This window comes from Saimiri boliviensis, chromosome 6 (genome assembly GCF_048565385.1).
Source record: "Saimiri boliviensis isolate mSaiBol1 chromosome 6, mSaiBol1.pri, whole genome shotgun sequence".
In the NCBI taxonomy this organism is placed as follows: domain Eukaryota; kingdom Metazoa; phylum Chordata; class Mammalia; order Primates; family Cebidae; genus Saimiri; species Saimiri boliviensis.
Window position 1 is genome coordinate 86,784,611 of NC_133454.1, and position 15,326 is coordinate 86,799,936.

General features: G+C 36.6%; 1 protein-coding gene across 2 annotated transcripts in view; it reads right to left on the bottom strand.

The window, feature by feature from the left end:
* The window catches only part of PIK3C2A (phosphatidylinositol-4-phosphate 3-kinase catalytic subunit type 2 alpha), a 128,113-nt gene that overhangs the window by 65,167 nt on the left and 47,620 nt on the right, over positions 1–15,326 (bottom strand). For both annotated transcript variants that reach the window (XM_003919876.4, XM_074401173.1), the window contains exons 3-6: positions 9,679–9,782; positions 3,334–3,491; positions 1,511–1,631; positions 661–772 (exon numbers count right to left, since the gene is read on the bottom strand). In XM_003919876.4, the coding sequence (XP_003919925.1) occupies positions 661–772; positions 1,511–1,631; positions 3,334–3,491; positions 9,679–9,782 (495 nt within the window). The remainder of the gene's footprint in view (positions 1–660; positions 773–1,510; positions 1,632–3,333; positions 3,492–9,678; positions 9,783–15,326) is intronic.

Sequence of the window (15,326 nt, forward strand, 5' to 3'; positions counted from 1 at the left end):
GAAAACCAAGAAAAAAAGAAAGTAGACATCACTGGTATTTCTCCATCAAAAATTCTACCAAATGAAAAACTTTCTTTAGAAATTAAAAATTCAATTGTAAGTTCATCAAGGGTTCAAACAGTAAAACAAAATGGCTAAATTTCCTGCATTCTATTTTGCTTTAACCTCAAAAAAAAAAAAAAAAAAGCACTGAAAGCATTGTTTTTTTTAAAGAGCATCCACCTGCTGAAGTACTGAACTTTTAAAACAGAGAATTAGTTTTCATTTTGTGATGAATAATTTATTCTCCTCAGTTTGGTACAAAGGTAAATGTGGATTTTCTTTTCAACCCCAACCCATATTTAGTATTCAAAATTTTTCCTTCTTCCTCATTTTTCCTTGACTCACCCTCATGTTTTCACTCTTGTATAGCTATTACAAACCAAACTTTTAATTTCTCCACTTTGATTTTCAAATATGCTTCTACCTCTGAGGAGTATGTTACCTAAACCTCCATGATTGGAAATCTCTCTTCATTTGCTAACAGGTTCCTATTGAGAACGAGTTCATCACCCCATTCCAACCATGAAATCATGAAAAATGTACAAGTTGAAAATTGGCTAATTACCAGAATTATTCAGATTCAAACAAATACAATTCAGTTATAAGTCACACACTTACTGTTCGGGCCAGATTTTGACACATTGCACTGTAGGTCAAGAGTTGTAGTCTAATTTCTGTGTCCCATTTTCGACAGTTTTGAATATGCTCATGACTTCCAAGGCAATGATTACTGTTAAAATATATTAATTATTCACTATTATTTTATTCAAATTAGAAATTATAAAGGTGTGGGTAAAATCGAAATTGCACCTGCATCAGAAATTAAAGAGAATGGTAAAATACAGAGACAGTTTTAAAATCAAGTGTGAGCATTTAAACAGAGAAATTATTCTGTACAAGAAAAGTAAATGTAAAAATGAAAGAAGATGAAAACAAAGATGAAGAAGGAAGTAAGAAAAATAGGGACAGGGCATTTCTAGAAGCCTAGGAGAATAAAATCTGTAAAACAATTAGACTAAATGCTAGATATAATATACTACCTGGATAAGAAAAAGGTTCATATAACGATTATTTCAGGCAACTAAAAGGAAATCACAGCTGACTACTCTGTATAAAGTAACAGTGCATGCTGCAAAAGGAAAATAGAGTCTAAAATGATGTGACTACTGACTCTTTACAGAAAGAAAAACCCATTATGTCACTTATTAAGCAACTGCCTGCCATTCTTCCTGTAAAACTACAAGCTCCTTAAGGGAATACAATGTCTCACTTATCCCTGAAACCCCACCACTGTCTTAGACATTATTATCTTAGACATCGTATATTTCAATACGTTTACTGATTCAATAAATCAATTCAATAGGACCCAATGTATTTCTGCATTATAAATTTAACTTGAATTTTTTCTAGATTAAAACATTAAAAATAAAATTTCCAAAGATGTTGCTCAGTAGTTAAATAAACTTACTTCTGCAGCACTTCCTCTTGACCGCAAACTTTCAAAACATAGCTGCCAACATCTACTTGATTCAAGTCATCATGTACCCAGCAAAGGGCTTGCATAATAATAATTTCTACGGTAGAACTCACTGTAAAAGAGTTAGTCATCATTCTTACTTGCTCATATGTACTTATTCAAGACTCTATTACTTATAATTTAAGACAGCACTATTCAATAGAAATATGATGCAATCCACAAATGCAGGCCACATTTATAATTTCAAATTTTCTAATAGCCACACTGAAAAAAGTAAATGGAAAAAGATGAAACTAATTTTAATAATATGCTTCATTTAACCTAACACAGTTGGCCCTCTATATATGTGGGTTCTGCACCTGTGGATTCACATGGAAAAAAACATTTGAAAAGAAAAAAAGTGCATCTGTACCAAAGATGCACTTTTTTCCTTGTCATTATTCCTTAAACAATAAAGTATAGCAAATATTTACATAGCATTTACATTGCATTAGGTGTTATAACTAATCTAGAGATGATTTAAAGTATATGAGAGTATTACACATTGTATTCCTGTATTAAAACATCATGTTAACCCTTCTTTGACGCTTTAAAAAAAACATCACATGTACTCCATTAAAAAAAAATATATATATATATATACCTATCATGTACCCATACAAGTGAAAATTTTAAAAATTAAACCAAAAATAAATAAGGTACACAGGAGGATGTGCATCGATTATATGATAATACTTTGCCTTTTATATTAGGGATTTGAGCATCTTGGCATTTTGGTATCTGAAGGAGGTCCTGGAACCAATCCCCCATAGATAATATTTAGCAGTATCTAGCAAACAGTGATTTAAAACAAATTATAAGAAAAAGATTCACCATTTTAAATGTTTGACATTTGCCTGGTAAATTTTCCAATGAAAAATAAAAATATAGCAGGTAGGCTATATTTTTGAGATGGGGTCTAACTGTAACCTTCACTGCAGTGAGCAAAGATCAAGCCACTGCACTCTAGCCTGGATGGTAGAGTGAGAAGAGTGAGACTCTCTCAAAAAATAGCAACAAAACCCACAAAACTTTTCCTTTAACAACTAAAAGAATAATTGTCACAGTTAGCTAATGTTTTTCTGTTTCAGATTTATATTTTTTCAAAGGGCCTTCAAAAGTACAAAGCCGGAAAGAATGTATCTGAATACTAGACACATTCCTAGTCATAACCATTTTTTAAAAAGGTTTAATTCTTAGGCCAACGTGCAGAAGAAATACAGGTTCTCATTCCTCAGTTGGAATCCCATAAAGATTACATACATTATGAAACACAATAAACTCTGCAAGGAAATAAAATTAGTTTTCAAACTAAGAAAAAATTTCCTACAGACTTAGACATCTCTAGAGAGGATACCCATACCAAGTTTGGAAGAAAGAATTAAACCAAAAGAGAATTATCTTCTCCTTAGAGAAACTTAGCAAGACATCTGGAATTTCAATTTCACTGACAGCTCTTTATAAGCAAACATGTTTCCTGTCATAAAATGAAGGAGAAAAATAAAAAATTAGATTGTAATGAGATTTTCTATCTAACGCTTCTGGGTCTTTAGCCAAGAGCCACTGATTAACAAAAATTACTCAGCACTTTTCAGAGAATTATGTATTTATAAAGGAAACCTGTTTCCCCGTTAGTTCTAACCAGAAAACTATCCATATGAATGCCAAAAAGACAATGATAACAAAATTGGTTTATTAAAAGAATGATAACATTGATGTTTTAAACATCTCCCCTACCAGAGCAAAACAAGAGGCTTGGGGAACTATAAACGTACCATCACAAGTAAAAGTAACTGGTAGCTGAAATCCTTCAATTTCAATGGAGACCTTCACACTAGCATTTTCTCCACATATGTTTCTTTGCAGTGTAACTGGACTTAACAAATAGCCTGGATTTGTGCGGTGATTGGTATATGGAAATTTGGTCTTCAATCTGTTCACAAGAAAGAAGAAGTTAAATTCTTTTTTAGAAAGCTTCATTTGAGGGCTCTGAACAAGGCGTTACATGTTTACAGCCACTCAGTTCTGTGTCTTTGTCCAGCTCTAAAGCAGCTCATGAACTGCAATGAATGAACTCCCGTTGAAACTCCAAATACCAGTATTTTCCTTTTAAATAAAAGAAACCCAAGGAAAAGGAAGAGATTACTGCCAGGATCTCTTTGGTAACATTATCAACACCACCCAAGCACATGCTTGGATGAATGGCATTAAATGAGGTCTTCTGCTTCAAATTTTTTTGCCACACAGTATAATTACACAAAATGTTACCTTTTAAATTATTGTATAGGCAATGTTGACCTAAAACTGTGATGGTCAAAAGGATAAAACGTTTGTTGTCTTAAAAATTTTTTTCTTCTAAGGACCTTTTTCCTACAAATGTTATTTTTGGCTGCCAGATGATGAACAAAATAGACAATGGTTTTTTTTACAATGCTACAAGGCCTTTCTTCCCTCAAAGTGATTTCTAAAACTTAGGGAATTGAAAGAACTGCCTGTGAAGGTATTCATAGGAACAACACAGTTTAAAATTAAATACATGAATGTGGTGTATTGCTCATCTCCAGCCAGCAATGCTGTTATCATAAGACAAAAAGAGATCTGATAACTTCTTTACGCTTGTGAGCTCTTTTAACTGACTTTTTTCTAGAGGTTAGAAGACAGGTGCCAGTCTTCCCATCTGCTTTTCACAGGGCTATGAATAGAATGAATGCTAGAAATATTGTATATTTGCTTCTCTAGAGATTAAAATAATCAAGCCACAGAAGTAGAATAAAACAGCTTGAGTTGACAGAAAAAGGCTCTGGAGAGGTAGCAAATGTAACCATTAGTACACAGCCTCTAGAGCCAGACTACCTTAGTTTGAATCCTGATTATACTACTTATTAGCTGTGTGAACATATGAAAGTTATTAAATTTCCTTGTTGCTTCAGTTTTTTCTTCTATAATCTGGGGGTAATGCTACCATTTATCTGATAGGGCTGTTGTGAAAATTATGTGAATTTAGTTTTCAAAGCATTTAGAACAGTGCCTAGTACATGGTAAGTGCTTTAGCCTTGTCAAACAGATGAGTTAGTGAAGGGATAAATCTGGTTTTTGCACAGAAATCTTAAGCAACACAAAGGATCCAATATTAAAAATATAATACACCTTTTCTTAGACTCAGGTATTTCTTTATAGGAATACAAACACTAAGACAGATGCTCACATCAAATAATGAAATTAATTGTATGAAATGTTAAGAGAATGTTTTCACATCTAAGCAAGCTTTCAATTTTCAGAAACCCTTAAGGATGACAAAAGTAAAAGCAGAAATTCTTGATGATAGCTCAGACAAGAATTTATTAGACAAAAATCCAAAAATCCCAGTGATAAAACTTAGCTTTGTTTGAGGAACTTATCTTTACAAAAGTAAAAACAAAAATTCTTGATGATAGCTCAGACAAGAATTTATTAGACAAAAATTCCAGTGATAAAACTTAGCTTTGCATTTCCCTTTCTTAAAATAAGTCATTTCTTTTACACAACAATGTGAATGTAATTGTCACTGAATTGTATGCTTAAAAACAGTTAAAATGGTAAATTTTGTTACGTATATTTTATCACAATTTTAAAAATGTTTTTATAATGAGTCCTTTTTGTATTTACTTGGTACCACGGAAGATACCAGGTCCAGAAAATATACTAATTTCCTTTTTCTGTAAATTGACTTTTTAATCTCATGGTTTGTCTGCTTTATAAAAATTGCCAAAAAACATAAAACACCTAAGGTGTAACATTCCTTACAATTGAGGTTTTTTGTAACAAAACGTTTAAACATACAAAATCAAATTAAATTATTAAATGAATAACTGCTGTCTGAGTAAATTATTAACTTTAAATAAGACCAGATAAGGTATTTTTATGGGTCCTCTAAGCCACACACAGTTTGGTGTTCTTAACGTAACTACCTATAAAGAGTATTTTTTTTTTAACTCTAATTTATATTTTCTCTAAAATTTCTGTTTTCCTATCACTCAAATAAAAGTCTTTATCTGCTTAATATGGCTCTGCAGTTCAGGAAATTCAGTATCTCTATGCAGAAACGAAAATCCTTTATGGAGCCAAGTGTGGTGGCTCACACCTGTAATCCGAGAACTTTGGGAGGCCGAGGCAGGTGGATCATAAGGTCAAGAGTTTGAGACCAGCCTGACCAACATGGTGAAAACCCATCTCTACTAAAAATACAAAAAATTAGCTGGGCATGGTAGTGTGCTCATTTAATCCCAGCTACCCAGGACGCTGAGGAAGGAGAATCACTTGAACCGGGAGGCAGAGGTTGCAGGTTGCAGTGAACCAGGATTACACTACCATACTCCAGCCTGGGAAAGGGAGTGAAACTCTGTCTGGGGGCGGGGGGAAGGCCAGTCATGGTGGCTCAGGTATGAAATCCCAGCACTTTGGGAGGCCGAGGTGGGGAGATCACTTGAGGTCAGGAATTTGACACTAGCCTGACAAATATGGAGAAACCCCATCTCTACTGAAAATACAAACTTAGCCAGGCTTGGTGGCACATGCCTATAATTCCAGCTACTCAGGAGGCTGAGGCAGGAGAATCACTTGAACCTGGGAGGCAGAGGTTGCAGTGAGCTGAGATAGCGCCATTGCAGTGAGCCTGGGCAACAAGAGCAAAACTCCATCTCAAAGAAAAAAAAAAAATCCTTTATGGTTTATTTTTCTACTTTTGTGTGCTCAATCAGACTAAAATTCTGCACAGATAACCAATCATGCAAAATCAGAAAATAAAAACGAGATAAAGGCCGGGCGCAGTGGCTCAAGCCTGTAATCCCAGCACTTTGGGAGGCCGAGGCGGGTGGATCACGAGGTCAAGAGATCGAGACCGTCCTGGTCAACATGGTGAAACCCCGTCTCTACTAAAAATACAAAAAATCAGCTGGGTATGGTGGCGCGTGCCTGTAATCCCAGCTACTCAGGAGGCTGAGGCAGAAGAATTGCCTGAACCCAGGAGGCGGAGGTTGCGGTGAGCCGAGATCGTGCCATTGCACTCCAGCCTGGGTAACAAGAACAAAACTCCGTCTCAAAAAAAAAAAAAACAAAAAAACAAAAAAAACAAGATAAAAATGAGGGTTTTGAAAGATTTCAACTGAATTAACACTATTCTATAGGAAAGTACAGTCAGCACTCTTTAGAATAAAATTAACCAAAAGCAGAGCTGAAGTCCTTGAAAACATATAGGAAGTTCTTGGGGTCAAGATACTATTACAGGACATAAATATTATATATATGAATGCATGAATATTATACATATGAAGAAAAGAGACCAGAAAGCTATTCAGAAAGACAGGTATATAGTGTGACTTTCTCATTTTATCCTAAAGGACCACAAATAAAGTGGCAATAACTTCTACTGGCATTTAATACTATTAGAAGAACTTTCTCGACCCAGTGTGGTGGGCTCACACCTGTAATGCCAGCACTTTGTGAGGCCAAGGTGGGAGGATCACCTGAGGTAAGGTGTTCAAGACCAGCCTGGCCAACATGGTGAAACCACATCTCTACTAAAAATACCAAAAAAATCCCGGGTGTGGTGGGACATGCCTGCAGTCCTAGCTACTTGGGAGGCTGAGGCAAGAGAATCACTTGAACTCGGGAGGCGGAAGTTGCAGTGAACTGAGATCACGCCACTGCACTCCAGGCTTGGGTACAAGAGCAAAACTTTGCCTCAAAAAAAAAAAAAAAAAAAAAAAAAAAGAATTTTTTCAGCACCTATAACTAGAAGATATAGCAAGCTTTGTCAATTACGGTAGGTGTAAAAGAAAAAAAAGGAAACAAAAAACTCAGTAATGATGAAAAGTATTCCTGCATCAATGTATTATAGAATCTTAAACTGAAAAGGATCCTTGAAATCCAACTCTTTAATTTCACAGATGAGCAACAACAAAAACCAAGACCTAGACCTGGCACTAAATTCCATGTCTGCTTTATATTTTACCTTAATGATAAACAAATATCATTCTGACAGCCTGACACTAATTTCATAGCTGAATTTAAATGAATAAAGAATACAAAAAGTAAAGAATTGGCTTTCTAATTAAAAGCCTAAATATTTGAATCTTTTTGAGACAGAGTTTTGCTCTTGTCACCCAGGCTGGAGGGCAATGGTGGAATCTCAACTCACTGCAACTTCCACCTCCTGAGTTCAAGTGATTCTCCTGCCTCAGCCTTCCAAAGTAGCTGCGATTACAGGCGCCTGCCACTATGCCGAGCTAATTTTTTTGTATTTTTAGTTGAGACGGGGTTTCACCATGTTGGCCAGGCTGGTCTTCAACTCCTGATGTCAGGTGATCCATCCGACTCGGCCTCCCAAAGTGCTGGGACTACAGGTGTGAGCCACCACGCATGGCCACCTCAATACTTGTTTTAAAAATCCACTGCAAAATGAGCATACTGGAAAAAACAGAGCCACTAAACTCAAAGGACATCTCACCTCAATCTCCACAGTCACCACGGGGAAACAAGAGAAGTTTCCAGAACATGGCTTCAAAAAATCTGTACTACTTCTTACTGCTCTAATACCTGTTTCCATCATAGTCTACTAATGAAAATAAAATTACAAAAAGAACTCATTCTCTCTTTAGTCCATTCGCAGTTTCATATCACATAAGTGTGTGTGTGTGTGTGTGTGTGTGTGTGTGTGTAAACAAAAACAATCATTTTCAATTAGTGGCAGAGTTTGTATAAATAGCTCTAAGATTCAAATGGGAGAAAAAAGGTAGGTCTCAGAGAGCCTAACTTTTCAACTTGCAAAGCTTAAATGTAGTAGTTACTTAACATGGCCTAACAGAAAAATACAAGGCCTGTTTGGGGAGAGTAACCTTTGCCAAGAAAAAGTGACTCTACAGATAATATTTTTTTTCCTAAGGTATTCTGAAGAAAAAAAATGTTGGTTAAAAGGTAACATAAAGGAAGGCAGAGTTTTAATAAAATATCATCAATGGTCCAGAAAGTCTCATTAAATATTAAGTCCTTTAACATTAAAATAATGTACATACTCAAAAATGATCTGGGAACCCCAAATCCTGCTATACTTAAAGTACACCACACTGAAGACGATGCTGGATTCAGATTAAAAAAAAAAAAAAATCTCCCAGTGGTGATCTACTTCCCTTTTTAGACAACAGATCTCTCATCCTCTTGGCCACAAGGTTTGTTGTTCCACTCTTTCCCCCTGTGAGATTTTCCTATCTGGCTAGCTAAGGGGACTCCTTTTTTGTCTCTGCTACTGAGATCATTCAATTGCATGGAGGAAAGGCAGAGGAAGAAAAGTGAAGAAGGAGTAGGAAAGGGAGTGGACAAGGAGAATCGAAGGAAGGAGGGATAATTTATAGTAAGTGAATTCCCGAATCTTGCTGTTAATGAACTCTGCTCCATCCTTCCTCTTCCTGCCATTTGGATTTGTGAACTAAGACACGACGCTTTTTAAGGTCAAGAGGGGTTTCTAGCACTTGTTACAGAAGTCATGACTAATACAGTGCTTTAACGGGCATGCTTAACCAGAAGCAAAAGAGAGTTGGTTCCATTATTGATATTACTGAATAGCCAAGTAAATTTCATTAGGTTACTTCTCTGAGTCTGTTTCCTCATCTATAATAAATATTAGACACATTTAAGATAAAGAGAATATTTTATATATGCGTTTTTCTAAACTTCAGAAAATATATTTGCTCTTCTAAACTTGCCTTAAACAGTTCTTAAATATGTAGAACAGTATTTTGAATGCCAGAAAGTTTATAGCAAAATTAAGTACCTCTAAAACAAAAGTAGGCATTTTTTAAGTGTACTGAAACTTACAGGTAGGTCATAGTTTCACTGGTTACTATAGTATCAGTCTATGGTCTGACCTCAATTTTTTCTTCTAAACATTAAGAAACCTAACAGGTGAAGATGTAAGTTCAACTGTAGTTAGTGGTAACATGCCAATTAACTCTTTGACTTGAAATTTTAGCCACAAGAAGAAAATTTTAAGTTTTAAATTTAAAATTTTAAAACTTTAGAATTATTAGCACTAGACTGGTTTGCAAGTCAATTTTTCAAACAAACATTTATAAAGAAAAATTCCTTACTTTGTAATGGATTGACAAAAAGCTGCCATCTCCTCATTCTGTACTTCAACTTCCTGAAGAAGAGAACTTGAAGTTGGCAAACCACTGGTCCCATTTGGGTCTTTCTGTAATTAAAAGTGTTTTTAATTATCTTAAAAGTGGAAGATGCACAAAATGCTACACAGCAGCACAGCACAAACACATTTTTATGAAAATATGTACAAAGCTATGGAGGTTAAAAAAAACATATCAATAACAAGTGTTTAAGTTGTGTATTTCTATCTTTGTAAAAGTAATGTCAATTAAGCCTTATTTTGGTTCTTTGGTTTTACTTGCTTAGTAGTAGAAACAGGCTGTATTGGTCGGTAAGAATGGAATGCTAAAAACCTTTCCATTCAAAATATTCCTAAAATAAACACTTTAGAAATTTCACAGCTAAAATGAAATTAAAAGACTACTGTGTTTTAAGAAAATGAAGAGATAAAGCCCATTTGGGACTCTTCTAATAAGCCAGAAATTCTATATATTCAAGTAGGCCCGAAATTCCAAGAAGGCAGATGGTTCTTTATGTAAGAGACAATGGGCATTTTCTAGGTTGATAAACTTATACAAACATACTCATAGTCTCTCAAAAATTAAGTCTACACCTGGTCAAAAACTGTTTACAACTTTTAGGGAGACCAATTCACCACCCAAGCATAGCCAAACAGCAGGGTCCATTAAGAGTGTTTTGATACTACATATAAGTATTTGATTTGGTACAAATTTCAAATATAAATTTCCTGTAAAATTAGAATTGGAACATTCTCAATTCAAAATTCAGTGAGAACGAAGTGCAAACCTTTCAAAAGCTGTAACAGATTTCAGTGACCATGGCACACACATATACAAAAAAATTTTTTTGAGACACGTACTCATTCTCTCGCCCAGGTGAGTGCAGTCATATGATCATGGCTCACTGCAGCCTTGACCTCCTGAAGTCAGGTGATCCACCTCAGCCTACCAAGTAGCTGGGACTACAGGCATGGGCCACCTTACCTGGCTAATTTTTGTATTTTCTGTAGACACGGAGTTTTGCCATGTTGCCCAGGCTAGCCTCAATCTCCCGGGCTAAAGCAATCTGCCCGCCTCAGCACTCAAGATGATTCTGTGTCAGAAAATTAAACTGAAAATTTAGGGCAACTATTCCTTTATGAGTTTCCTTCTTTTAATATATGTCAGAGCCCTTTCTGCTAGAAAATAATATATGCATTTGGAGAAAAAAATAAATACCTTGAAGTCTACAAAAGCACAACTAAAAGTTAACAAGTCTCTTGGGGAAAAGAGAGTTAAGGCAGACTACTGAATTATCAATGTAGCCAAGTATGGTATTGCATATTTGTAGTCCCAGGTACCCAAGAGGCTAAATTAAGAGGGTCACTGGAGCCCAGAAGTTTGAGGCCAGCCCAGGCAACACAGTGAGGCCCCATCTCTAAAAATAAAAATAAAATAAATTTTTGTATCAATATAACTCTGTAACCAAGGCCCTAACTAAAACAATAACATGTGCTTATAAAAATACTAGCACAGCTAAATGTCTACTCCCATTTGCAACAAGCATTACATCCTTTGAAGCCTAAAACTCTGGGGCTCTTGTTTCTCATTTGAGATATGAGTTCTTTAGGGCATATGCTTCTAGTCAACACCAATTGCAATGAAGTTAAAAGTACAGTACCACTGAGAGAAGCCAAGGCAGGTAGATCACCTGAGGTCAGGATTTTGAGACCAGCCTGGCCAACATGGTGAAACCTCATCTCTACCAGAAATACAAAAATTAGCCGGGTGTGGTGCCAGGTCCCTGTAATCCCAGCTACTTGGGAGGCTGAGGCAGGAAAATCACTTGAACCTGGGAGGCAGAGGTTGCAGTGAGCCAAGATAGTGCCACTGCACTCCAGCCTGGGCAACAAGAGCAAAATTCCGTCTCAAAAAGTTTTACAGAATTCTTAGTGTTTTCCTAATATCTTCATATAGTGCTAGAGGTTTCTCTTAGGTTGCAGGAAGTTTGTTTCTGATTATTTCCAAAAAGTTAATACGTTGGGAAAGATTATGTCTGAACTATTGCTACTTCCCCCATTATACTGACAGCAGTCTCATAGTTACCAATCACTTATCAATCAATTTGTATTACAGAAGCAACCACTGTGGCAAACAGACTATATTACTCTAAAGAATAGGGTTTTATATTTCCTAGCAAATCCTCTGGTTTCACACTCCAAATCTGCCGCAATCTAATCCAATCTTATTTCCCAGAACTTCTCTAAAGATTTCTGTGTTCCAGTTAGCTTGAATCATATCTTGTTCCTATAAAACACAAATTGAGCTATCCCACCTCTGGACCTTTCCAAATCTGCCGCAATCTAATCCAATCTTATTTCCCAGAACTTCCCTAAAGATTTCTGTGTTCCAGTTAGCTTAAATCATATCTTGTTCCTATAAAACACAAATTGAGCTATCCCACCTCTGGACCTTTCCTTTCACCTTCCTCTTAAACTTCCCTTACCATATGTGTCAAAAATCTATTAATTTTTAAGGTCCAACTGAATGCAACTTCATCTACAATGCCCTTCATGATTACTCAGAATGAAGGAATTCTTCTCCCTGTACTTCTAAGTACTTAGTCTGAACCAAACATCGTATTGCTACATGCTGTTTTATATTTGTCCTAATGTGAAAGCTCCTTGAGAACATGAATAGCATTTTGTTGAATTTTGTATTTTTGTATCCAGTTTAGAAGCATTCAGTCGTTAGTTCAATGTGAACTTCTGGTTCCCCCAAAACAACTTAAAATTCACTTACATATAACGAGTGAATTTGTCATAGAAATCATATCAAAAAAGCTCTATTAGGTGGGAACTATTATAACTTCCATTTTATGAAAAAAATGAGGAACAGATTAATTAACTCACAAGGTCATATAGCTAATACAGGCAAAGTGTGAATTTCAACCCAGGCAGTCTGGTTTCAATGCCACATGTTTGATAACCATGTCAATCTGTCTCTCAAAATAATATCCTAAAAAAATTCCTAAAAACACAATGTGAAAAATAACATTGTGACCTTTGTGGGAGCAGTGCTATGGAAAACCTGAAGCTTTGCTTGACCCAAGAATCATCTTTCCCTGAAGAACTGTTCTTCATGTTTTACTTACTTTAAAAACAGACTCTGAATCTCCTTAGATGGCATTTTAGGATTTAAAAAGAATAATAATAGTTCCATTTTTTGCAGTGCCTCTCATGAATCAGGTCCTTCCTTTCATTCAAGTTATGAGTTTGAATTGACAAAAACTGAATATAATAATTATCTAGTCATACATCAAGGTAAGAATAGAATCTAGAAAGTTAACTCAAATGTTTTGTCCATAAAGGGTAAAAAATAGCTAGGCAGCCAATATTTCACCTCAAACATTAAGTTTTAGGTTTTTCCCTCTACTCTTTCTGGAATAAAAAATTCATATATTTTACATCCATCCCCTTAACCCATACTCGAATTCCACCTCCAAACTCCATGCAAACAAACCAAAGCATCAAATCTCTTTTCTCCATAGATATTATAGCCTTTTCTGCTGTGGCACTCAAGACTTTCTTTTTTGTACTGCATTTATACACATTCACATTTTGTCTCCCCTTTCTAGCCCAAGTTATTTAGTAGTGAAGTCTACAAATGATTAATATTTGCAATCCTCACATTGTATACCCACACAAATTTTTTAACAAATAAAAGAGGTATATAAGGCCAGGTGTGGTGGCTCATGCCTGTAATCCCAGCACTTTGGGAAGCCAAGGTAAGTGGATCACAAGGTCAAGAGATTGAGATCATCCTGGCCAACATGGTGAAACCCTGTCTCTACTAAAAATACAAAAATTAGCTGGGCATGATGGCACACGCCTGTAGTCCCTGCTACTCGGGAGGCTGAGGCAGGAGAATCGCTGGAACCCAGGCGGCAGAAGTTGCAGTGAGCAGAGATTGCGCCACTGCATTCCAGCCTCGCAACATAAAAAGGAGGAGAGAGAGGGGGAGGAAAGAACAAAAGACATATGATAATAAGAAAACACTACCAATGCCATTAGCCAATACATGGAACAAAGAAAGAAGTTTGCAGGGGAAGATACAAAGTTCTCGTGTTGTTCTGACGCCAGGCTAGAGTGCAATGGTGTGATCTCGGCTCACGCAACCTCCGCCTCCTGGGTTCAAGCGATTCCCCTGCCTCAGCCTCCCGAGTAGCTGGGATTATAGGCATGTGCCACCAAGCCCAGCTAATTTTTTGTATTTTAGTAGAGATGGAGTTTCACCACGTTGGCCAAGATGATCTTGATCTCCTAACCTCATGATCTGCCCGCCTCAGCCTCCCAAAGTGCTAGGATTACAGGCCTGAGCTACCACGGCCGGCCATTACGCTGTGTTTGAAAATCCATGTAGATGTTTAGGTCATCATCTAGAAATGTTCTACTCCAGAAATATTATATAGAGCTAGAGACAGAGATTTAGGGATCATCCAATTTCTGTACCTCTTTACAGGGAACTCTCTCTCTCTGCTAACTGCTGTCAGCATCCATCAGGATCACTGAGAGCACATCTCGGTCAAAGCAGTCTTTGCATCAAACTCCGTTAAGAGGAAACAGTCTCTTGGGAAGCTAAGGGAGACATAAGGCCCTGTATCTGTGAGGGACAGAACTGGGACATCTCTTTATTTTCATATATATGGAATGGCTTGTGCAATTATGAGCTGACAAGTCTCCTGATCTGCACTTGGCAAGCTTGAGACAAAAGAGAGCCAATGACGTAGTTGCAAAACTCAGGAAGGGCCAATGCTTCCGTTTTAGTCCAAAGGCAGGAAAAAAATTGATGATCCAGCTTAAAGGCAGTCAGGCAGGAGGAGTTTCTCCCTTACTCTTGGGAGGGTCATTCTTCAGGCCTTCAACTAATTGGATGAGGCCCATTCACATTAAGCAGGGAATTTGCTTTATCTAGCTGACCAATTCAAACATTAATCTGACCCAAAAACACCCTCATAGAAATAGGCAGAATAATGCCTGATCAGGTATCTGGACACTCCATAGCCTAGTCAAGCTGACACATAAAATTAAACATCACAGCATCTCAATCATAGACAGCCAAGGAGTCACATCACTACAAGAGTCTAGATCAGTGGCTTCCAATCTAAGTACATTGGAGCCTCAAGAATAAAGCACTGACCAAGGGAAAACAAGTAAAGAGTTATTAAAGACAACCAAGAACAAAACCTTTGGAGGAATGCCTGTGTTTAGCTAGACAAAGAAAAAGGAGTCAAAAATCACAGGAAGAAAAATAGGAAGTAGATCTACCCAGGGAAACAGAATAGAGTTTCAAAAAAAAAAAAAAAAGGATATAGTCAACTTTTTAAAAATAAGCAAAAGGGCTAGACAGTGAATATGGTCAAGGGATTGGCAATTCTGCAACATAATGGGAATAAGAGGAGGAGAGCAAGAGACTAGAAAGACAGTAAGTACAAATTCCTTTTTAAAGGGTAATAACTTTAAGGCCAGGTGTGGCAGCTCATATCTGTTATCCCAGTACTTTGGGAGGGAGGTGGATAGCTCTAGTCCAAGAGGTGAAGACCAGCCGAGGCAATATGGTGAAACCCCGTCTCTACT